We start from the raw sequence: 26142 nt of genomic DNA on the forward strand, positions 1-26142 counted from the left end.
GTTAACCTAAATTTATATTTTACGAACTTAACTTATGTTTACATACTATCTTAAACTTATTCACGATAAATAAATTGGGTAGAACATAGCTTTACCAATTAATCAGTACTAGAAGTTGGTGAATGGTGATGCCTAAGTTTGCTCATCATATTGTCATCTTTTTTTTTTTAATAAAACTAGCTAGCTTATTAACAACAATGATGTATTGGCATTTGAAGCACCTTTAAAATAATATATTTCAACCATTATTTCAAACTAACTTTCAAATTTTTTGGCGAGTCAAAAAATATTGCAAATTAAATTCTAAAAATCACATGAAATTAGCTAATTTGAAAGTTAGTTTGAAATAATGGTGAAAGCTAAGGATGTTTTGAAAGACATATACGAAGTATGATACATTACATAACTATTTCCATTTTCCATACCCTTCATCATATCTAAGGGCGGAGGAGTGTAGTTACATTGTACCATTGTATGAATCCGGCTCGAGTTAACTAGCTAGGCCATTTACTCATCTTAATCGTTTAATATGCGTTATATACTCCGTATTTATATACATTTATCCTCCATGGATCGGACTTAAGGTTATAAGTTTAAGCTTGATGGTTCAGTTTATGCGGCAACAAGACAAACCATGTGATGAGGAGAAACAGAAAGTTTGAATTAGCTAAAGAAAACTGCCTAGAGAGATTAATTAAGCAAGCAAATAACCAATATATAGAAAGTCTAGAGAAGTAGAGACCTAACTAAGCTTTAGTAGTGTGCAGTGTATAAAATTAGAGTCCAATTATTTTTATCAAATTTTAAGATTAGAATCTTTATAAGTTGACATATCAATCATGATCTATATCTTAGAGATGCCTTTGCAATAGGAGTCACCTATATATGTGTATATTCTACGTAATTGATTTTATAAATTATTAATTAAAATTATACTTCAATTTTATATATTGATGTTGATCAAGTGCCTTTTAAAATGTTCAGTCTTTGTAGAAGAGGGTAAGTAAGAAAAAAGGACAAATAATGGAAAGATGTAAAGTACTCGTATTTGTTTTAATCCATTAAAACTTTTTTTTTTTTTTGATAAGATTAATCTATTAAAACTTTTAACAAATTGATAGCACTTAATAACACCATGTTGCTACACTTTTAGTTTTAGTAAAATTTCTACCCCGTGACAAAGGTGCTGACCGATAATTTATTTATAAAAGTGAATTTTAGTTTTATATCCGTAGATTGGTATATAATTTTGATGTGCTTGGATCATTTGAACTTTTCAAGCTACTATTTAAAGCTTTAGATGAGGTTGCTAAATAGCTTGTTCACCTTGTTATAACAATTTTTTGGCAACCACAAAACTAAACACAAGTATGAGAATACCAAATAAAATAATAATAATGATAAAAAAAAAAAAATCCCAGGTTAAAAGTCAACTCTTTTGTTATCTAATCCATTATTTTATTTTATTTTTTATTTTTATTTTTTATTTTCTATTAGTGTATTGAAATTGGCTATTTAATTAGTTACCTTTTAGCTAAATAAAGTATAATAGGAGTAAACCTTCGGCCGCCCCTTTTTCTCTCTTCTCTCTCCTCTCTCTTCTAGGGTTTTAATTTTCTTGGTCGTTTAGGCCGGAAATAGTCTAATTTCTTCGGAAATTAGACTATTTTCGACCCTTTTTCTTTAATTCAATTTAGTTTTTTTGTTTTGTTTTACGTTTTGGTTTATTTGTTTTGTTTTGTTCTCTCCATCTGTGAGAGTCTGTCCCAATTTTCTGGGTTTTTCCCAATTTTTCGGGATTTTGATTCTCATCTATGGATGAGAATTTTATTTTTAGGGTTCTTATAATAATTGGGAAGGTGATTTGGATTCCTATGGGTCTGGGATTTGTCATCAACCGGTCGATCAAAACATCAGCGCAGATTGCGGAGGTCTCAACTTGGAAAGATGCAAAGACATCGAAAATCATTGCTCGCGTCAAGCTTGAAGTGGTGGAGTATGAGCTATGCCAAATATGCAAATTAGTTATGATTTTGATTGTAAAAGTTATGATATTTTCTCTAAATCTGTGGTTTACAAATCCTTATTATTGTAGATGCCGTATGGCTTTTATTTAATGATATTATTCTTCCTGTTCAAAAATAAAAAAATTGGCTATTTAATTAAGTCTACCCTCACAAGGTTTTTTTGTTTCCTTCCAAAACAGAATGCAACGTGTTTTGCTAGTAGAGTAAAGAATTTAATTTGGTTAACATATCCATTTTGCAATAACTATACAAGCTCAACTATGGTTAGTTATTAGATTTATTAGCTCGTGAAGCAAATGTACTAAGTATAAGCTAAGATTTCAAAATAAATTGACAGCATCTTATATACATTTATATCGAAATCATTAAACACTAATAGAATAGATAATTGAGATAAAGAAAATCTTAGACAGCTTAAATTTGAAGGTTGTTAAAATCTATTACAATCCCTTTTTTTAGTGTCCAGCATTAGAGAAAGCTAAGAAAATAATGTTCACCTTATAGAATAATAGAATAGTTACTTCTAATATTACTAAGGAAATTTTGTGTAGAACTACCCTAAAGATAAGGTCATTTGTAAACAACTACCCATTTTATTTTTTATTTGTTTAGAACTTCCCACAAATTTGAAAACGTTTGGATAGCACTACCTATTAATATTTTCCGTCCAATTAAGACGTTATCGGAACCCAATTTTTTCACTTTTGCCACCCAATTAACTTTTTCAATTTGCATAAAGGTTTTAATTTACCTTAATTAATAACCTAATTAGGGTTTTAATTAGAATTTATTTTAGGGTTCATGAGTTTATTATTATTTGGGGATTTTGATTTCTAAGGTTTGGGGTTTAATTGAATTGGTTTTTTTTTTTTTTTTTTTTTTTTTTTTTTTTGCTTATTTTATCATTAATTGTACATTGTAATTGAAAAAAGTGAAAATTTGAGCCAAAATAACTTTTTTAATTGGACGAAAAACGTTAGTGGGTAGTGTTACCCAAGCTTTCCCAAACTTACGGGTAGTTCTAAACAAATAAAAAAAATGGGTAGTTGTTCACAAATGACCCTATCTTTAGGGAGTTCTACATAAAATTTCCTATTACTAATTACTTTTAGTATGCAATTTATTTGGACGACCTTGTTTGTGGACTTAAAATATACGGAGTATTTCCTATAAAAGAGAGATTTATATAAAGTACCATACTATCACATAAACTCAATCAATCCTCAACATGTTTGTTCTATCACATTCATTTGCCCTTCAGCCTCACTATCATCCAACTAAACAAGTAAACAACATATCACTCTATTAGAAACACAAAACCACACGAGAAGAGTCATTGCATGATAGGTCACACTATATCACTAGTTCAAGAACCTTTGAATCCCCTCCCATCTTACTCGTTCATAAAATCCAATAAATTTAAACCTAAGAAATAAATTACTCCATAGTAGTAATAGAAAACCATCAAACAAACATTTAATTATCCAACGTAAGATATCAACCACTAAAATCACACAAAACATTAATAACATTCTATATATAGAATTATTTATTCATCTTGCATTAAACTAAAGTTTCATTAAATAAAATAAAAATTGTCGGCGCGTTGTTTCTTGTGAAACTCCGAAGTCGAACCTTCATCGTCGCTTCCTTCTCGGTCGTAAGTCAAATTCAAATTTACATTTTAAGACACCAAAAAATATAGTGTTAAAATAAGCTTGAAAAGCGTCGAAAACAATCTTTCATTTCTTTTTCATTAGTCGGTCTATCAACCATCCAATAAATTTCCACTTCAATTAATTCTATAAAATCTAATTTCATGCTCTAATTATATTTTATGAACTGATCGATTTTCAGTTTCATTAAAATCGATGATTTCTGAAGATTCAGAGCTGATTTTTCTTCAATTAGGGTTTTGAATCTTCAGAAAATCGACAGATTTAGGGAAGAACAACAATGTTGGATACTAGCAGTTGGCCGAAGATGGATCTAATGAGATCAGAAGAAATGCAGTTAGTTCAGTTGATTATTCCGATTGAATCTGCTCATCGTACAATTTCGTATCTCGGCGATCTTTCTATTGTCCAATTTAAGGATGTAAGTTTTCAATTTTTATGATGTTTTTGATTTATTCTATAATAATGCAGATGTAAGATCTTTGATTTAAATATAATGTGTGATTTATTTTTGAATTTTGAGTTTTGATTATATTATTTTGTTTTGTTGGGAAATGAGCTTTATTACTGATAAAGTTATTTGGATCAAGTATAATGTGTTATAAATTTAGTTATTTGGATTTTTTTTTATTAGATTGTTCTGATTTTGATTGTTTCATTTGGTTTATGGTGCATTGTATCATTGATTCGGTAATTCGGTGTATATTGAATGGTAATTGAATCAGAATATATTGAATTACTATCTTCGTTTCTATTTAATCGATACACTTTATACATTTGCAATATTCACTTACTATACTTTGATCACATTACGGTTTGAGTTGTCTCAAATCAATATATATTTTCAGGACATCAACCTTTTATAATTAAATGTGTTGAGTATCATAATTTTACGTTGCCAAATGGTTAAAGCCGAATTAGATTATATAGGAACACAGATAGTAGATTAAGGTATTAAAAAGCAAATGTACATTGGATATTCGGATCAAGAGTACACATTTTTTCCGGTTTCATTTTGGGTGGAGAATGGAGGAGTATATTGAATTATACTTCGTATTGAAGAGCTTTTGGCTGATCATGGCTGGCTGACTTCTGGCTCAATGAGTGTCGGAATTCTTAAGGGAACACAGAGATATTAACAGAAAATCATGTTTGCCTTTTGCTCACACAATCGGCAACACTTGTTGCAATTAATATTTATGATTGTCATTATAATGTATACAAGTTGTGGTTTTGGTTCACAATTCAATGTGTTCATTTGACCTTTTGTTGATACTACTCTTTCTTTTTGTTCTGTTACAGCTTAATGCTGAAAAGAGCCCATTTCAGATGACCTATGCTGCTCAGGTGCGTTCTGCTATCATTGTGATTACACACAGTTCTTGTTAGCAGCTCCTTATATGAATGAATTGATATCCATTTTGAATCTTTGGGAAATTGGGGTAAAGAAAATAATGTCATTTTTTTTAACTTGAGTTGTTTTGCCTGCTCTCCGTGAAGAGCTTAATCTGAAATCTTCCAATGAACTTTAAACCCATCCTAGCATGATTTTGCTTCGAAATTTTGAAGAAGTTATTATGGGAATTATATGACAATAGTAAGAACATCAAATCCCAAATTCATGAACTTATCTTATTAGCAAAATGTGTGGCTTTCCATTAATGTTAGCATGGTATAAAATTTGTCTTGGTAAAGGGACTCAACGTTAAATTGTTAAACTTGTCATTTGTAGCTCCTAACTCACAGCCCCCCCCCCTCTCTCTCTCTCTCTCTCTCTCTCTCTCTCTCTCTCTCATGACTTTGTTCAATTTTTCATGACTTTGTTCATTAATCATGACTTTGTTCATTAATCCAGATTAAAAGATGTGGGGAAATGGCTCGCAAGATTAGGTTTTTTAAAGAGCAGATGAATAAAGCTGGTTTACTGCCCTCAACTTGGTTTTCTCCAAGTGACAGTGTCAATTTGGATGCATTAGAGGTATGCTATATGGGCTTAAGTCTGTCTTTGTTATGCAAAATTAAGTTTTCCCTCTTCTCTTTTGACAATGTCCTCTTCTTGGAAATAATAACTCAATTTGACAACCAGATGAAACTTGGTGAGCTTGAGACTGAGCTTCTAGAGATGAATGCAAATAGTGAAAACCTACAGCATACATACAATGAGCTTATAGAATTTAAGTTGGTGCTGCTGAAGGTAAGTTCAATTTCCATTGTGATGCTGATGCAATGAATTTTTATGACTTGATGCCAAATATAGTGAGTCGCATCTAGCTTTTCTTCTTGTTACTCTCACCTCTGCCAATGAGTGCAGTTCATTAAAATTTTAACCGAATTTCTACATATCTTGTTGAAGTCATTGTACTATATTAAAGATTAAACTGTTTCAGGCTGCAGAGTTTTTTCATTCAGCCTTTAGTACAGCAGCTCAGAAGGCAGAATTTGAAGCAGGGCACTTGGGTGAAAAATCAATTGATAGTCCTTTATTACGAGAACAAGTAAATATAGCTGCTATCCCTGAATTCAGTCAAAATACGTTTCTTTTTACCTTTCTGGAGGATGCTTAACTTTAGTTTTATTCAGGAAATGACGGTTGATCCATCTAAACAGTATAGGCTTGGGTTCATCTGTGGTCTGGTCCCTAGAGAAAAATCAATGGCATTTGAGAGAATTCTTTTTCGGGCAACTAGGGGAAATGTTTTTCTGAAGCAAGCGGTACTTGAATACCCTGTAGTTGACCCTGCATCAGGCCACAAGGTGAATATTTTAATCATTTAAATTGTGTCTCTCCTTTGATCTTGTGAATTTTTTCCTTTAGCTCTCCACATCTCTCACCAAACTAGAGTGGAAAAGGAATGTGATTATTCATGCCGTCTAACGGCCAGAATCAGCATTTATTTAATTTCCAATGTGATATAAGCTTACAAGCACGTTTGCTATGCTAAAAATGTTTCATGAGGATCTTCATATTATTGCACTAATTCTTCTTTATTTGAGATATCTGCTTAGTTTCTTATGATTATTTGTTGGGATTATATGATTGTGCAGGTTGATAAAAATGTATTTGTGATCTTCTACTCTGGAGAGAGGGCAAAAAACAAAATAGTAAAAATATGTGATGCGTTTGCCGCAAATTGTTATGCTTTCTCTGATGAGCCAGAAAAGCAACAGCAGATGTTAAAAGAGGTATTACTTGTTGTATAATTCAGCTTTGACTTAATTTTATATATTTATTTTCTGCTGTATAAGATTTTAGTGATTTGGGAACACTGATGCTGGGTCATATTGAAGTTCCAGCCAAGTTTTGTAAGGGAGGAAAAATTGTCAATATATACCATTTGATGTATGGTCCTGTATTGGAGAGTACATTAGCTTGTCTTTGACCCTAGCCAAGCTCAGAACAATGTGATGCATTTTCCTCTGGTTTTTTTAAATTGGTATGTATAAAACCCAATATTATTCATAACCAATTCAAATTGACCTAAATCAACTAATCTAAATTAAGTCATCTATTATTTAAATTAAGTCATCTATAGAATCGTAAGTTTTTGAGGTAAACATTTTTAGACTTTAGTAATATATTATATAGACTAGATCTAAATCAACTAATCTAAATTAAGTCATCTATGTTGACCGGTTGACCCTATCCATTCTTTGAAAAATAATGCATACTGCTAGATTGCCTTCTACGGATAGGCAAATCTTTCCTTGAAAAATAAGTTTATTATCTTGATTTTTCATATAAAATATTTGTAGAAATTTCTTATTTCCTGGAGTGGGGTGATTTGATAAAAGGAAGAAGTTAAATTAGAGTCTTTATTACTGTTTGTAGGAACATAGAAGAAGCTAACTTTAACGACCTATCTGTGTCCAATCATTTATGGAAGCCTAAGTGTTCAATTAGGTGTTAGAAGCATCTACTTGCTAGTAAGACATACTGCTGCTATGAGAACTTGTGTACATTGATTTCTGAAAAAAGTTATTGAAGTTAATTTTAAGGACCTATATGGGTCCAAACATTTATGGAGCCTAAGTGTTCAATCAGGTGTTGGAAACGTTTGCTTGTTGGTAAGACATATTGCTGCTATTGTGTACATTGATTACTGAAAAAATTATTGTTTGATCATTCATGTGAATATTTGAAATAACTAACATCATTGATGATTTCATTGGTAGGTTACTGCAAGACTGACTGAGCTAAAAACTACTATTGATGTTGGTCATGATCACCGTGACAATGTCTTGCGCACCGTTGGATCACAAATTGAACAATGGCATCATTTGGTTAGTATTCAGCAGGGCTGTCCTTATGTTGCTTTTATACTGGTTTCCCCTCTTCTTCATTAGTCAAGAAACTACAATAGACACTGATTATTGCTGTTATATTGGTATAACTTCGTTTCTTGTCGCAACTTTCCCTTTTGTCTTCACTAGTCAAGAAACTCTTTAGCAAACCTACATTTAGTCACTGATTATTGCTGTTATTTTGGTATAACTTTGTTTGTAGGTTAAGAAGGAGAAATCCATTTATCATACCTTGAATATGCTCAGTATAGATGTGACAAAGAAGTGCCTCGTTGCAGAAGGCTGGTGTCCAGTTTTTTCGACAAGAAAGGTCAGAACTGATCACCATGTCATTGTTTAAGTTGTGATTTGAGTGTTGAAATCAGCTGTTCATACTCTTCACAGGGCTATATATTTGAGAAAAATTGTATTGTATTCTGACTGATATACAATCAACCTCACAGATTCAAGATACACTGGAACAAGCAACATACGATAGCAACTCACAAGTTGGGTCAATATTCCACACTCTGCCAACAAAGGAATCTCCACCAACTTTTTTTCGCACAAACAAATTCACTAGTGCTTTTCAAGAAATTGTGGATGCATACGGGTGAGTTTTGTGTTGGGTGCAAAATTTGAAATTAATAACAATAAGTCAAATGTTTGTTAGAACTCTCAATATTCTGTTAGTTTGTTGGTCCTCCAAGACTCCAAATTCAATATCTATGCACCACCTTGAGTTTTAGGGAAGTATATATATAGCTAGATAGGTTGGGAGTGCCTTTTAAAACACTGTCTGAGTTTGGCATTGGGTTAAGCCAAGGAGTGGACATGGGTCATTGTTTTAACAAATCTCAGTTGAAGGCCATGGAGAAAAACTTATCCCACCTTCCCTTTCCCATGGAACTTGGCAATGAGAAGTTGAACAAGGGCCTTTATTCTTTCACCATTTGGTATTTTACTTCATGAAATCCATTTTGCATCTCTTTTTTTTTTAGCATAATTTGACCATGCATGTGAAAAGAGCTATTTTGAACTTTATCTACATTGGAAGTTGCAAATTAATTTCAAGTTATTGGCTGAGAGATAACTAACTGGACTGGTGCATAGTTTTTGTGAATGTGAATTATGACTTCTCAGCATCGTCTGCATACAGCTCCTTTTTAGCCCCACCCCCGGATCTATCTCAGCTTGATCCCTATGCAATTTTGGTGAATAATTCTCTTATTTGGTTTGTTGCAGTGTTGCTACCCCACTACCCCCCCCCCAAAAAAAAAAAAAAAAAAAAAAAAAAAACTAGTTTGTCTATTTCAACTTGATTCCTAGTCAATTTTGGTCAATAATACTCTGATATGCTCTGTTGCAGAGTTGCTAAGTACCAAGAAGCGAATCCGGGTGTATACACAATTATTACATTCCCTTTTCTATTTGCTGTAATGTTTGGTGACTGGGGCCATGGTATATGTTTATTATTAGCAACAATGTACTTGATCTTGAGGGAAAAGAAGTTCTCCAGTCAGGTAAGATGGTTCTCTTGAAATTTTATTCTAGTTACATTCTTGATCAGTCAAAGTTGTATCTTTGAAGCTTATAACTTGGTTTTATCTTTGAAGCATTAACACCAAAAAAAGGCTTGAGGCCTGGTAATGATTTTGTTTCATCTATGTTACTTGGACTTTTAGAAGTGTTTGACCATTAAGCTATAATTTTTAAGGACAAGTGAAAATCCATTTGAGTTGCTAGCTGTGTTTGGGACTTGGATTGAGTAGGGTAATTCTTGAGTTAGACTTATAAATTAGTCTATTAGATATTGCCTCTATTATCTTGTTTGACAATGCTTACTGTTCTCAATGTCTTACCTTTGTTATGTCCAATATCGTAGGCTAACAATTCTACTAAATTTGGATTATGTACTTAAAACGCTTGGAAAATATTTCTTTGTGCTTTTCTTATTATTTTCAAGTAACAAACACCAAAGATTGTTGTTTTAGATAAAGGGCTTATTGATTATCCACCCCACTCCCCCCCCCCCTCTTCCAAATACCAAATTCTGCCACGGGTGTGAGCTCAAGGCATTGGGTTAATCCTGATGCTAATGATGATTGATTCTTAATAAATGAACTACATTGATTGCTACTCTCTGCAATGAACATATTCAAGTTATAATGAAGTTGTTTGATATGGGATCATCATCATGTCTATTTATAATGTTTTGTGTAACATACTAACATTTGAGAGTGAAGTTGATATTGGAGTATGATTTATGTGCAACTATTTTTGAAATTTGTTTGATTTTTGTTATTTGAGTGTTAACTTTTAAATGCTTCACACTCCACATCACCATAACTTTAAGCTTCTTGATCATAGTCATCATACCAAGGTCCATAAAAAATTTTTGTAGGTAGCTTAACTCCCAGTATAGCATGTGATACTGGAGCTATATAATTTTATAACCTGTCTTACCTTAGGGACTTGTCTTCTAATGGGATTGTTTTTCCTTTTGCTAGATAACACAACAACTTGCCTTTCTTGTTCTGTAATTACTTATGATATTTTTAATTTTAATTTATATTTATGTTTGCTTTTGTTACAAGCAGAAACTTGGAGATATCATGCAGATGGCATTTGGTGGTCGTTATTTAATCATGATGATGGCTATATTTTCTATATACACTGGATTGATTTATAATGAATTCTTTTCTCTCCCATTTGAGCTGTTTGGAAAATCTGCCTATGCTTGCCGTGATTCTTCATGTGGGTAGGAACTTTGACCTTCTGCGTTGTGCTTTTTTTTTAAAAAAAAAAAAAAAAAAATCAGTAATTGATGAATTGGTCCTATGTATGTGGCAGGGATGCTTCTACGTCTGGTGTGATAAAAGTACGTGATACATACCCATTTGGGGTGGATCCTGTATGGCACGGGAGCCGTAGTGAGTTGCCATTTTTAAATTCTTTGAAGATGAAAATGTCAATTCTTCTGGGAGTGGCACACATGAACCTTGGGATCATATTAAGCTACTGTAACGCAAAATTCTTCAAAAGTGACCTGAATGTCTGGTAATCAAAAGAATGACTTAAATTTTCAATTAACATTCTTGTGTTGTTAGATGCACATATCGTCCCTTCATTTGTTGACAATGCTTCTTGTGAAAACTGCTTCTCCAGGTATCAGTTTGTTCCCCAGATCATATTTTTGAACAGTCTATTTGGCTACCTTTCACTCCTCATCATTATCAAATGGTGCACTGGATCTAAAGCTGATCTATATCATATACTAATATACATGTTCCTTAGTTCTACTGATGACCTTGGGGAGAATCAACTATTTTTTGGTCAGAAATTTTTTCAGGTAACCTTGCTTTACGTCTTATACTTTTATCATAGTCCTCCCAGAAGATTGATTGGTGCCATGACTTCTGACATTTGTTGCCCTGACTTGCCAGATTCTGTTACTCTTGCTGGCCATCATTTCAGTACCATGGATGCTATTTCCAAAGCCTTTTATTTTGAAGAAGCAGCATGAAGAAGTATGCTAACTTTACAACTTCTTATTGATTTAATTAGTGTACTTTCTTTTGCAATCTTTTAGTTTTGTTTACACTGCAATGTTGAGAACTTCTCCTGATGTCCCACCCTGTAAATTGTCATTTTTTTTCTTCAGAGACACCGAGGTCATTCCTATGGACTTCTTGATAATGCTGATGATTCCTTGGATTTTGAGATGGAGCATGATTCACACGGGGGGCATGATGAATTTGAGTTCAGTGAAATTTTTGTTCACCAACTAATACACACCATAGAATTTGTGCTTGGAGCAGTCTCAAATACAGCTTCATATCTACGTTTATGGGCTCTTAGGTAGGCTATTAACAATCTCTTTGTCCCATAATAAACTTCATACTAGACTTTATGCTGTTTTTATTATTGAAAATGTGTTGGAGGTTTATATGACTTTATTTTACTTGTTTGCAGTCTTGCGCATTCAGAATTATCAAGTGTGTTTTTTGATAAAGTGCTACTTCTGACCTGGGGGTATAACAACATGTTCATCCTCGCAATTGGTATTATTGTATTTATATCTGCTACTGTTGGAGTGCTATTAGTGATGGAAACTCTCAGTGCATTTCTACATGCTATGCGGCTTCACTGGGTAGAATTTCAGAATAAGTTCTTCGAGGGAGATGGTTATAAGTTTCAACCATTCTCATTTTGTCTTGATGACGAGGATGAGTGATGCTACTATTACTTTTTTGGAGTTCAGTAGCTGCTGGGCTAGGAATATTACCTTTGACAACTTCCTCAACCGGCTTTGCATCTGTGTTGTTTATGTATAACAAAGTTGGAGATCTACTGGTGTGGCAGGTCTGATTTTCGGTTGCCATCCTGATTGCTGATAGCAGATTATGTACATTGACATCACTGCGTGGTGGGATCCCATGTAAACAAGTCAAGCATACTGGAAATTCTTTCTACATAGAATACGCGCTAGAAGCTGGTTATACACTATACATGTAATTCAAAGCTACCTACAATGAAATCTCGAGCCAAGTCACAATTTTGCTATTTGGTGCACCTGACGAGTTATGATTAATCTTGTAAAGTTTTGTAGGTAGTTAAAACAGTGCTCCATCTTAACTTCATGTTCTTTAAATCTACAGGCAAGATTTGTATACTACCGATTATAGTCATTTATTAAATCATTATTATTTGTGATTTTTCCAAGTCCTTGCCATTCACATTTCACAATATGTAACGTCGTAGTAAAACGTGCCACTCCCTGAAACTAAAGGCATAGCATATTAGGGCATTTTTATCAAAACTAATACACCAGTCATACACAGCAATTTTATCTGTTAAACACGACAATGCTAGGATAAAGCAGCGTAAAACCAAAAGCGTACTTAGTTACATATGATTCCAGTTTTGCTTCCTAATATAAGTCACTCAATGCTCCTCGAGGACTACAGTTTAAGATAGATATAATGTAGAAGCTTTAAACAAATTCACCGCAATTGGAATTGCAGCAAACGTGTATTTACAAATGGATGTCGTCCACTAATAATACGGACAATGCCAACATAGTCATTTACTGGGTAGATTGAATGTTCACAGCAGCAACAGTCGAGACCATGGAGTCTACACCACAGACATTGTGGCCTCGGCAGATTTTGTAGTAGCCATGATCTCCCCAGTTAGCGCCCCATGAATTCTTAATGATCCAGTATGGCTTTTCCTTGAACCTTATAGGAGCATACCCGGCAGACCCATAGCCAACCAATAGCACTCCATGGTCCAAACTCCTCAAGCAGATCAATGGGCAAGAAACTCCACCAATATATGTTTGCATGGCACCTGCATGAATTCCCACTGCAACAAACAAAAAGAAAAACCAGTTAAGCAACACCGTTTTGATTGATTGTTTAAAAAGACGAGGCAAAATAATGAAACATTCCGGCATAGATCTATACCTGCAAGGGGACCATTCTTCACCAAATTGGCAGCAATTTGGTCTTCATTAAGGGGAACAACACTGAAGTTGGCGACTGTAGCAGCAACCTTACTATTGTCAAATTTGCAGGTGCCACGATCAGTACCAGTGTAAGGGTAGTCTTCCTCACGCTGAATACCACCAGCCTTTAGTACGTACTCAAATGCATTATTCATCAAACCACCATTGCAGCCAGCATCACATGAGTTACGTTCTTCAGGATCACACTGCAAAAAGAGAAGAATGCATTAGAACCTTCACTTCAATACATAAAGATAAGCAGAAAAGGCTTGGTCCTAAACGCTCAAAGAAACAAAAGGCAGAGCAGCATAGAAGCAATTATGACTACATATTATAAATGGATCGCTAAGTACAAAACTCCCAAGTCCCAATAGCATTACTGATTACTGTCAATCCCTTCTTCTAGCATTACATAGCAGATGGATTCAGTATCCGCCAAGGGCCACGTCAATGCAAACTAATATAAAGTACCTAGCTTGGTTTTAAGTAAGAATGCTGGAAGCATGAGCAGCTAATTAAGATCATGTGCACATCAATGGTGTACATATATAGGCATGAAAACCTGAGTTGTACATTTCAGGCAAGACATAGTACCCCATCAAATAATATGTATGCATCACATGTTACAAGCTCAAGGGGAATAAAAACAAGCGTACTGGTGATCTGGTGGGGTTTAAACTTTCAATAAGATTTTTTACTGTTCAGAGATGTATAAAGTCCCAAACAATATACAGACAACATGTGGGATAAGGGTTGCACAGTGTCCTTCCTAGAAGATGCCTTATTTGTTTCTTTTCTACGCTCATTCATAGAGTCCCATAAAGCCATAGTAACTTAGCGAAAAATATACAACTGACAACTCTCTTACATTAGGACTGTAATTTGATACCTTTCTTCAAATATAAGAAACAATTGGGAATACAACTAAGAAATACGGAGTAATTTTTATAGAGCATCATCAAGAAACAAGACCCTATCTTTATAACATCATAAGCTTATATTTTTCGACTATAATGTTAATAAAATTAACACCCATCCATCCATCCATCCATATGCAACCAATAAGTTTATACTTCGTATTAGCTTATACTATATCAACATAAACATTAAAACATCATCAAACAAGACCATGTATCTACATAAGTACATAACATCATAAGCATATATTTACCACCACGAAAAAATATCGAGAAACCTAGCATCCAATTATCCTAAGCTAATAATCATCATAGCATACACATATAGAAAACTGAATTCGAAGAAACAGCAAGAGCACTGACCTCATGGTCACAATCCACCAATTGTTGCTCACTCAGACTAACTAGTTTACCAGTTGCAAGATAATTAGCACCTTCTAATGCTCCTGTGGCACTGAAAGACCAGCATGATCCACATTGACCCTGAAATTTTTCCACAAAAGACACATTATATCAAGTTGCAGTTATACTAATCCATTTACAACCAAAATTTATAAAAGTTGTTTAAATATAAAAGTCAACTATTTATCATTCCTCTAAACTATCAAAGAGTATTAAAACTACTAAATATCATCATCAAAATCAACTATCATATCATCGCCCCTTTTTAAACAATTTTGAATTGTTTCGTTGATTCCTTATCTAATTTTCGCAGCATAATAACAATTCTCGCAAAATTTATCAACAAATAAAGGTTTACAACATCAAAATAATAATCAGATCATCAAAAGATAATTCCACAGATAAATCACAAAATTCACAGAAATTTAAAGCTGCAAAAAGATTAAACAATTAGTATAATTTGAGCTACTTCGTTCATTACTGATTGAATTTTTCACAGCTTAATAGTTGATTCTCTAACAAAATTAGCTATACTACTTTACAACATCAAAAAGTAAAATAATCAGGTACTCAGAAGATAATTCCACAGAAAAATCACAGGAAAATAAAGCTGAAAATAGATTAAACAAGCAAAAAATCACAATCAATTTCAAGAATGAATACCTGATTTTTGACCTCAGTAACAGCACCATGTTCACGCCAATCAAAATCCTCAGGAAGACCATCAGTAGGCAAAACAGGAGCCTTATTCGCATCAGAAGGAAGTCGAAGCTTCCTCCTACCTCCTTTCAATCCAAGGTACTTCTCTCTAAACTCCTTCGGAGTAAGATCGGAAAACTTCGTAACACCATGAACAGCAGTAGGATCAATCGCCTGATGACGTTTCGCACGACGAAGATTCGCCCTAAAAATCGAGAATCGACGATCATGTTCTTCCTGAGATGAATACCTCTTGTTAAACTTCGATTTGAAGAGAGAAAAATGATGATCGGCGTTCAAGAGAAGATCGTCGTTGCTGTTTTCGACGGCGGTGTAGGTTTCGCCGGAGACTTCTCCGGCGACGACTTGCCGGATTAAGATGTCGTCATCGGAAGTGGAGGTTGCGACGGCGGAGGAGAGAGAAAGGAGGAAGAGGAGAGAGAAAGTGAGAAGAGGAGACGACGCCATTGAAGGAAGAGGAGAGAGAAAGTGGAAGGAGTATTGTGTGGTGTTATATGATGGGTTGATGAGGCCGAGAAGATTGGGACGTTGAGCCGGTGTGATTTTGACACGTGTTGTGTTGAAATGATCAATGGTTGTTGATTGGAGAGAGATTATGGGGTGGGGTAAGGCGTAAGGGGGTTGGGAAATGGTTTGGTATACGCAAGCTGATATTTTCAAAGGATTGTTTAGATATTTTTTATTTATTCTCTCTATTAGTTCCATATAGAATCAATCACGTAAAATAAGAAAACAAGAATATTTAAAATCTAACATTAAAGTAAAAAAAAATCATAAATAGTTTTGCCTTATTTAATTTGTTTTGATTTTTTTAGGAAAACGTCAAACATAATTGCATAATTCAGGGGAATAATTTCTTTAATTAAAGTCATGTCATTAATTCACAATCAATTAATTAAGCCAACCATAATTTAATATGTATAAAATAGGAAACAAAAACTAAGTTAAAAGTGGAATATATTCAATATGAGTAGATTTTTTTGAAACGCCAAAAATAGTATATGGGACTAACAAATTGAAACGGAGGGAGTATTATTTTATGGATAATCATGTTAATATGAAGCAATTGAGTATAGTACACTAGTACTGGTATAATTTAATTAAGTACTGTAATTAATTACTCCGTATTTGATTTCGTATTATTTAATCAATTAGGGAGGAGTTGTTTATTATGTGACATGTTCAAGAAAGGAACATCATTCATTCGGTCGCAAATGAATACACAATATATTTTCTGAGCCAAGTTACATTTAGTTGTTAGAGGTTTTAGGGTCTGTTCATTCCAGCTTAATTTCAGTTCAATTCAGCTCCAACGTGTATAGTTTAGTTCAGTTTCGGTCCAAAGAGTATAGCTCACTTTAGTTCAACTTCTAATTTCCTTCTCTCATAAAATATTCATTTCATCTCTACTTAATTCAATTCAGCTCCAATCAGCTCAGTTCAGTAAATATGAACAATATCTTAGTTCAATAAGACGTCTTCTCTTTACCTAAAAAAATCGAGTCAAAATCAACCTTATGAAATTGTCTAGTTGATAAAGACTTAGGGCCTGTTCATATTTACTTATTTTCAGTTCAGTTCAGTTCAGCTCCAATCAGTTCAATTCAGTTTAGTTCATCTTAGCTCCAATCAGTTCAGCTCTTAATTTCACTCTCTCATAAAATATTCATTTCAGCTTAGTTCAGTTCAGCTCCAATCAGTTCAGTTCAGTTCAGTTCAGTTCAGCTCCAATCAGTTCAGTTCAGTAAATATGAACAGACCCTTAGGGCCTGTTCTCTTACGTTGAAATTCAGTTCAGTTCAGTTCAATTCAGTTCAGTTCAGCTCAGTTCAGTTCAGTTCAGCTCCTAATTTCCTTCTCTTATAAAATATTTAGTTCAGCTCTTAATTTTCTTCTCTTATAAAATATTCATTTCAGTTCAGTTCAATTCACTTTAGCTCAGTTCAGTTCAGTTGAGTTTAGTCAATGAGAACATGCCCTTAAACTTACTTGATTTATATAGATCAGATTCTAAGATTTTTCATTTTCATATAATTAGTTTGAATCAATTGAATACACGTACAAGAAAAGGTTAGATGGAATAAAAACTCAACTCTTTTCCCATTGCGAAAAAAAAAATGGTTCAACAATAAAAAATAAAAAAAATCTAAAACAAATTCACACTACCTATTCGAAAGACAACAATTGAGCTTTACTAGAGGCTTGTACTTTCAACTCCAATATTTAATATCTTTATTTAATTAATAAGTAAGGAAATCATTAAAAGTTGATATTTTGAAAAATGCATCACAACGAATCTAACAAAAGCACATGTGAATAGGTTGATTATAACTTATAAATAAGAATCATTTATAATTATTGTCAATTGAAAATTTTGTCCACTTAACACGCGACATTTGACATTAATAATTGATCAAAACGGTCGATATAGGCCAAGGACCGTTTTGGGAATAAACCCCTTATAGTTGGGATCATTTTGAATGAATTGATTAGAAGTTGGTATCTTTAAAAGTAGATTGCAAATCGGTGGGGCTGTTGTCAATTTATCCTAAGAACAAAAAAAGTATATATAAGCTCTTATGCATGAAAGCTCAATCTTGAGACTTGCCAAGTTCGGCTAAAGTATATATAAGCTCTTATGCATGAAAGCTCAATCTTGAGACTTGTCAAGTTCAGCTAGACTTCCATCTATATTTTGAAGCAACAAAAATTCGTATTACACGATAGGGTGAGTATGAGTTTGCAACATGTCATGTATTTCTCTCTTTGTTTTATGCTTTCATGTATAATGCAACATTGTGGAAAATTTGGTAATTTAATTTGTTATATATTTGGTGTTAATTACTTAATTACATCCGGTTGGTTCAATTTGCAACAATAAAATCAAACAATATATCCAAAATTAATAATTTGGGAGAAATTAATCCAAATTCAATCACAACCCCTACTTGTTTGAACTTGAGAACATGGTGACCTAAGCCTAATAATCATGATTCAATTAAAAATCAATCCAACTCGAGTTAACCTAGAAAATTGAAATCAAAATCCAACTTAGAAATAATCCGGCCTAGAGATAATTCGACCCAAGCATGTCCGAATTTACAGTATCCCGACCTAAATCCAACTCAAATTATGGAATGAATGACCAAATTTATACTGACCCGACCTAAACCCAACTCGAAATGCGGAATGGACAGATCTTGCACAAATCCGTAGCTAGAAAGCCCCAAATAGAGAACCAAAGAAAGACCAACAAAAAACAAACCAGTCCAACACTTTTCTTTCTTCTCAAAATCCTGACTAAAGTCTCTTCACCCAAACTGCCGAAATTCAGGGGAAAGAGAGAAAATCACCAGAGCAAAAAAGTAAAAATCACTTTCTACTTCTTCAACTAGACCAAAAACTCCATTTTTGTAATTGCTTCAGAAAAGCTTGAACAAACATAGATATGGAGGAAGAAAACAGTGAGATTAACAATGGCGTAGTTGATACAGGAAAGGCTGAAAGATCGGTTTGGTTGATGAAATGCCCACTTGTAATTTCTAAGTCGTGGCAATCACGCGCTTCATCTTCCGACCCTCAACCCGTCGCTAAGGTTGTTCTCTCGCTCGATCCTCTTCGACCTGATGATCCTTCCGCTGTTGAGGTTTGATTTCTATCTATTCCTTTTTTTCTTGAGCTGAATTTGTTGTAAAGGTTTAATCTTTATGTTGTTACAAGTGTTTGAGGTTGATTTTTAGGTTTTAATTGAGGATTTATTGTTCTGAATGAAAATTGGTTGGGTTTTGAATTTTTGATCGATTAGGGGTTTTCAGCTGAATTGAGTTAAGTAGGATTGTGTTTGGGATGAAATTAATTAGGTTTTATATGAGATAGAATATAATTTGGAGGTTTAATTTGGTTTTGAGTGATTGTAATTGTGAAAATCTCTAAATTTGTATATGTTATAAGAGATTTTTGCAATTTATATCTTTGTAGCATTAAAGAAATCAACTTTAGGTTAAAAGTTACATTTTGACATTTGAAACAAATTGAGCAGGGTGATCTTTCTGGAAAGATGTAAGGAGAAGTTTACTGGCTTCATCGTTTAAGAACTTTATAGGCACGGCTGTAATTGAGATAGTGATGAGAATTCGGGAATTATTGGAAACATAGAGGGTGGTTGGGTGGTGGTTGTTCTTTCTTTCATGGTAGGAGGTTGTGTTTAGCTAAGAAAAGTGTATTGTTAGAGTTCGATTTTTGTTTGACATGCCTTTTATGTAATGGTTTCGTATGTGAATGACATAATAATATGTTTGCATTTGCATCAATGTTGAGCAGTTCACTATGGAGATGAATGGCTCCGACATGGGTCCGAGGAGCTACTCCTTAAATATGTTTAAGGACTTCGTTCCCATGAGCATTTTCTCGGAGAGTCAAGGTGAGGTTTAATAGAATGGTTCACTTTCTCTTTGATTATTTCAGCACTTGTGCTGTTGCATCTCTCTTTAATTTCGTGTTTTCTGCTTTCTCTCTAATCATGTAAGTAGCAATTTATGCTCTGATTAATTTATGGGAGTTTGCCATTGCTAATCAGTTGATCCATAGTTTTATATTGGATAGTAACTTTAACTGAGGGATTGATAGCTATATCAGAACTTTTCTTAGATCCTACGTAGTATATTGCAACATCACCTCAGAATCTGCACCATGTTTGATAACTAGGGAAAATTAATGTTACATTGTGGGTAAACAATTTGAAGGGGGGGAGGGGGGCTCTATGTTTAGTCTAATAACAGTTAAATCTTTAGGTGTGGTTTCCCGTTTTATTGTTTTTGGACCACTCATTCATAGGGTTATGGAAAAGGCCGTAAGGATTTTAGTACTTATTATGAGTACTTCATTGCATAGCCAAAATTTCTGGGATGCTAGGAATTCATGAAACAGCACAAAGAACCTAACATGTGGTATGCTGGATTATAGAAAGTAGGTAGCCTTCAACTAGGACTAGGAGCAACCCATTAAGTAATGCTCATGAGTTTTCTTTGTTCTATCTTTAAATCCTTGTTTGTATTTATTAGCAATTCTGCCTATGTCCCCAACCCTAAAAAAATTAAGATTATATAGAAGGAAAAAAGAGAAGAACATATTTTTTGGTTGCATTAGACTAGTGTGATTCAGTATCGACTTTTGACTGATGGAAAGCATCTCTCTTTTGCCCCTCCTGACCAAACCCGGAAAATGGAATTCAGAGAATCATTTATAGGTGACTATTTGTTTAATCATTGTGCACTTGTCAGTTGTCACCAATATTTGTTTGCACACATTGTAATTTGTAATATTCTTTCCTCGGAAACCCTTTTTAATTTTTGTTCTGGTAATTATAATGAAACTTTGCACATATATAGTTCAGTATAGGAATCAAGGAAGATAAATTGATGATATTTGATAAGGTTAATTTTTTACCTGATAGAATTAGATAAATTTACGGATAAGAAGTTCATATAAGTTTAAATTGAAGTTTAGTTCAAGGCTGATATGTTCATATAAGGGTCGTTTTAGAGCTTATAAGTTAAGATGAATCTAGTTCAAGGCTTATAATCTTAGTTCAAAACTCAAGGCTAAGTGTTATTAAGTAATTTAAGTTCCTAGTAAATTCAGGGATATCTACTATCTAGTGACAGATGAGTAACTTTAGTCTATATTTTAAGGTGGTTTACCACTCTCCCATATCCTCAATTCCCTTCTGTTTATTCTTAATGGTCGGGTGCTTCATTGCTTAGCTTTTTGCTCTGGTATTATGATCCATGATTATCTAGTATTACTATGCATATCTTTCTATAATTACAAATTTTACAAATTTTACCACTTCTACATCTGTAAGACCATCACTTTGCTATTGTTGTAACCAACATATCTTTCTAAATTTTTTTTTGCTGCCTCTTTTAAGACTCTGTATTCAGACCTTTCCATATTGGTTGGATTTTATTGTTCTTAGACCTCTCTTTATTTGTGGGTTGCCTGTGTAATTGTAATATTTGCTCCTGTAGGTAAGGTTGCGGTGGAAGGCAAAGTTGAGCATAAATTTGACATGAAGCCCCATAATGAAAACTTTGAGGAGTATGGAAGATTGTGCCGTGAAAGGACAAATAAGTCCATGATTAAGAACAGACAGATTCAGGTAAGGCATTTGTGTTAGTAAGTGTCTGTCTCCCATTTTGTCCATTTCCTTTGCATTCCCAATCTTTTGCTGGAAGTTTTATTTGATTATGGGGAGACTAATCTTTTTATGGTTCCTTGACATCTTAAACAGGTGATTGATAATGACCGTGGTGTACACATGCGGCCTATGCCTGGGTTGTTTGGACTTGGTTCTACTTCTAAGGTACGACTGCATTATTGTGCTCTGTCTCATTAATTCTCTCTGTTTATGATGCTTTGCTGCATATCTATATGGTAGCCTCATTTCTTTCTATGTTTGGTCCTTTTATTGGTTGTTGATATTTTATTTATTTATATATATATATATATTTTAATTGTATCTACTACATTTTTTAGAATATTGATCTTGTTGCTCATGTTGAAAATTTGACTGTTAAATGCAATCTGTACAACTCATTTGTACTTTCCAAACAATACTTAGGTATCACATTCTTATATTAGTTTCCTCTGCAATCCTTGTAGTAAATATTGTTTTGATTACTACTCCCTCCTTCGGTCCTTCCTAAAGAAATTTCCACATGGTACAAGAAAACCTTCCAACTTTTTCCCATTTTGACTCTCCATCATGTCTATACCTTTTCATTTCTTTCAAAATTTTATATTTGCTCTCATCATCTAACTCAGATGATTTGCATTTACATTAGTATATGTTACTAGATTTTGTAAAACACATGCCTAAGTCAGTCATGAGGCTCTTTTTAAGATGCAGGTCCTTGAATTATTTTACTATGCTCTTCCTCTCCCCTTTTGCCTAGTGGTTATCACAACCGTTGTGTCATCAGTATCTTGCCCATAGTTCAGGTTTCAAATTAAAACTTATCGACAGATTAACTGTATATAATTTTGTTTCAAATATGCCGAGTGCCTTGAATGAGTCAAAGGTCAATATTTTATATACTCGTCCTATTTCCTGAATTCCAACAATTTGCATTCACGCTTGCCAACACACAATTTTGACTATGAATATTCTCCGTATTTTCTTTTCTATTAGTAGAACTTTTTATATCTCAATGATTTGCCTAAAGGCATAGGCTTTCAGAGGCCTAGCTTCATACTTATCTTCATGACATTTTCCTTAACAATCCTATTGCAATGGATTTAGTTACTAAAATGAACCGCCTTGACACCACCATGGCGCCACCTAACAGGGAGATATAGTTCCTCTATACATTCCCCCATCTTTACTCAGTTCTACCTTTTATTTCTACCTTGTATATGTCAGCATGTCCTAAGGGTTCACCATTTAAAGGCCCTGTTGAAATGTATTTGACCTTATTGCTTTGAGTGAATAAGGTAACATCTTGTTGTTTTAGTGGTTTTTGGGAGCCGAGGGAGGGTTATTCAAAGCAGCAAAACCCTTTTTTTAGGCTACCATCTAGTGTCTATCTCACTCTGGTGAGGTGGTTGGTGTACGTCATCTCTGGTGCCTGCTCTGGCTGGCTTATACTGTTGGTTTTGTACCTTTGTTTACCTCATGTCGTTATTCTTTTGTCAAAACCAACATTTTGGAATCACATCATTCACATGTATAGTTCACAAAGTGTGAACGTGTGATTCTCAAAAGATTGGCTATTTAAGTAACCTTCATCTGAGTTCTAGAAAAAATCAGAATAATATGTTTATCTTGATATTTTATAGGAGAAGAAAAAGACAGCACCCGTTAAGCCTGTAGAGATGAAGAGAACCAGAAGGGATCGTGGAGAGCTGGAGGACATCATGTTTAAGCTATTTGAAAGGAAGCCTAACTGGGCACTAAAGCAATTGGTCCAAGAAACTGACCAACCTGCTGTAAGCTTCTTTCTAGTTCAATTATGCAAAGACCCCCATCCCCATTTATTTAATGTCACTGGCAGACTCTCAAAGATGAGCACTAAGCAGTATCTATGCTGAGGTCTTTCAGAGTAGGGGTGTCAAATAGGTCATCTGAATAGGTTTGGCTCGCATTGAATTAGTTTGGGTCACATTCAGGTGGTGGGTTATTTACTCCCATTCTGGTTTAATTCAATAGGGCCATATTTGGATTTTGATGATTATGCTATCCAAAGTAGTCATTACCTTATTGGCATGGGTGATGTCCCTGGGGATTGTATGTAATTGTAATATGGTGTTTTTTTTTTTTTTTTTTTTTTTTTTTTTTTTTTTTTTTTTAAATCTAATTGAATGAAATTGTTATTCAAAGACTGGATCAAACCAAGATTAATGGATTAATTATTTGCACATTATAAACTAAATATTGCTTGTAAATGTGATTGAATATAATTATTAGTCTCTATACGTTACTCATTGTCGATTAATTTGGAAGTTTTATTTTTTGAAAGGTTTGTCTATTTTTCATACTAGGAGTACAAAAGATCTACAAGATACTGAGTATCATAGGTTGGTGTAACCAATTAAGCGACCAAATTGTTTAAGTTAATTGACAAGTCTTTTTCATGTAAATTTGGAAGTCGTTTTTGGTGTGTTGAAGTTATGAGGGTGTGTTGCCATATCATTTAGAAAGGAGGTGGCATGTAGGATGATAATATTTTTTTTTTAACTTTGGTTCGGGTTTTAGGAATAGGGTAAGTTTTGTATGAATTTATGAAATATCAATCAGTATCAGACTAACTGTCATACTCATGACTCTGACTCTTGTTTGGATCAAAATCAAGTTATCTAGTTTTAAACTCTGACTCTTGTCTATTTCTTTTTCAGCAATTTTTGAAAGAAATTTTGAATGAGCTATGTGTATACAACAAAAGAGGAACGAATCAAGGTACTTATGAGCTTAAGCCCGAATACAAGAAAGCAGTGGATAATACTGGAGCTGACTAAGTCTTCTCCTTGTGTTGTACAATTTGATGTATCATGGTCCTGGAGCTAACAATTACCACAGCAGAAATTTCCCAACCAAACCTTATGTTTGGAGACGCGGTGGAAGTGGAACTGCTGTATGTTGAGTTTAATTTTACCAATGTTCACCATATAGACTTGACATATAGTTGCCTCATATGTTTCCCTTACATAAGAAGCCTAAATGTTAAGTACTCACATGATGGTGGTGCATGTAAATTATACCCCTCATTGTTCTCTTGCTCTTTTTAACCTTTGTATTTGGTTGCTTGTCTAGTCGAAACAAAGGATTACGTATAGGCAGAAAACTTCATTTTAATTCACAGGTTATGTATAAGCTTGAGATTAAAGAACAGACTAGCGATACAATGTTCGCTCTTGTGACATATAGGCGTGGGTTCATTGAATTTCTCCTAGACAATGGTTCTAGGGATTTCATGTGCAGAAGCAATTATTTCTCGAATATCATCATTTCAATTATAAATCCAATCAATGAAATATTTGCCTACAAATAACGCGTAAGGCAAAATTGAAATTATTCTTAGCAGTGTGAAATTTTGAATTATTGTTTGATTATCGGGTTTGAGTAGAGCTGTCAATTCGGGTAAACGGGTCAAGTTTGGGTCGGGAAAGAGTGGGTCAGGTCAACTCGAGTCGGGTCAATTCAGATTAATTCTATAACCTATGCGGGTCGGGTTTGGGTTGGGACATGCTTGAGTCGGGTGTCAAAAAGAAATGATATTTTATTAGATACATCTCAGGGTCATATAATGACGTTTGAAACCATAAATGACCATTATATGTTGTCATAAATGTTCGTTGTAGGCTTGAGTTAATGAAATAAGTGCAAGTTGTAAAGCGGTAAATTGATCGTTTAAATGCCAATCGGATGATTCCACCCACCTAATTAAACTACCGGAGGGTATTAGGAAACATGGTAAATATTTCGGCAATTTTTATTTTCGGGCAAAAAAAAATCAAAAAATTCCAAAATTGAAAGCTAATATCCACGCTTTTTGAGAAATTTTTGAAGTTTCGGGGTCTAGTGTCTTAAATCTTTGAGATTATATGGGATACATCTCGAGGTCATATAATACTGTTTTAAACAATAAATGATCATAATATGTTGTCATAAATTTTCGTGGTAGGCTTGAGTTAATTAAATTGGTGCAAGTTGTAAACTGGTAAATTTACCATTTAAAGGAAAATTGGATGGTTACACCCAGCTAATTGGATTCACGGAGGGTATTAGGGACCATGGTAAACATTTCAGCAATTTTTATTTACATGCGAAAAACAAAGTCAAAAAATTCCAAAATTTAAGGCTAATTTCCACGTTTTTTGAGAAATTTTGGAGGTTTCAAGGCCCGGTGTCGAAAGTCCTTGAGATTTTAGGAGATACATCTCGGGGTCATATAATTCCGTTTGGAACCATATATGATCATTATATGTTGTCATAAATGTTCGTGGTAGGCTTGAGTTAATGAAATCGGTGCAAGTTGCAAACCGGTAAATTGGTCGTTTAAAGGCAAATTGGATGGTTCCACCCATTTAATTGGACTCTCGAAAGGTAT

At 33.9% G+C, this 26142-nt stretch overlaps 3 protein-coding genes across 4 annotated transcripts; 2 read left to right on the forward strand and 1 right to left on the reverse strand.

The window, feature by feature from the left end:
• The first annotated feature begins 3589 nt into the window (after positions 1 to 3589).
• Positions 3590 to 12709, forward strand: LOC110724731 (V-type proton ATPase subunit a3-like). 2 transcript variants are annotated; one of them, XM_021904181.1, is made up of 18 exons: positions 3590 to 3687; positions 3885 to 4124; positions 5006 to 5050; positions 5559 to 5681; positions 5790 to 5897; positions 6091 to 6198; positions 6284 to 6457; positions 6749 to 6886; positions 7877 to 7984; positions 8208 to 8315; positions 8449 to 8597; positions 9354 to 9507; positions 10585 to 10745; positions 10838 to 11044; positions 11153 to 11336; positions 11431 to 11514; positions 11649 to 11845; positions 11960 to 12709. In XM_021904181.1, the coding sequence occupies exons 2-18, from the start codon at positions 3984 to 3986 to the stop codon at positions 12219 to 12221; spliced, it is 2451 nt and encodes an 816-aa protein (XP_021759873.1). In that variant the 5' UTR covers positions 3590 to 3687; positions 3885 to 3983; the 3' UTR covers positions 12222 to 12709. The 2 variants fall into 2 exon arrangements, with proteins under 2 accessions (XP_021759873.1, XP_021759874.1); XM_021904182.1 differs by having other exon boundaries at positions 3609 to 3687; positions 3939 to 4124.
• A 112-nt stretch (positions 12710 to 12821) lies between these two features.
• LOC110724732 (cysteine protease RD19A-like) lies at positions 12822 to 16004 on the reverse strand. Its single transcript, XM_021904183.1, has 4 exons — positions 15479 to 16004; positions 14777 to 14896; positions 13456 to 13702; positions 12822 to 13354 (listed from the first exon to the last, which is right to left on the reverse strand). The coding sequence occupies exons 1-4, from the start codon at positions 15980 to 15982 to the stop codon at positions 13074 to 13076; spliced, it is 1152 nt and encodes a 383-aa protein (XP_021759875.1). The 5' UTR covers positions 15983 to 16004; the 3' UTR covers positions 12822 to 13073.
• A 2761-nt stretch (positions 16005 to 18765) lies between these two features.
• LOC110724733 (general transcription factor IIF subunit 2-like) lies at positions 18766 to 25031 on the forward strand. The gene is made up of 6 exons (XM_021904184.1): positions 18766 to 19181; positions 19856 to 19955; positions 21565 to 21695; positions 21828 to 21899; positions 23375 to 23524; positions 24431 to 25031. Exons 1-6 carry the CDS (start codon positions 18984 to 18986, stop codon positions 24548 to 24550), a joined length of 771 nt encoding a protein of 256 aa, XP_021759876.1. The 5' UTR covers positions 18766 to 18983; the 3' UTR covers positions 24551 to 25031.
• The last annotated feature ends 1111 nt before the right edge of the window (positions 25032 to 26142 follow it).

This window comes from Chenopodium quinoa, unplaced genomic scaffold, assembly GCF_001683475.1.
Source record: "Chenopodium quinoa cultivar QQ74 unplaced genomic scaffold, ASM168347v1, whole genome shotgun sequence".
In the NCBI taxonomy this organism is placed as follows: Eukaryota; Viridiplantae; Streptophyta; class Magnoliopsida; order Caryophyllales; family Amaranthaceae; genus Chenopodium; species Chenopodium quinoa.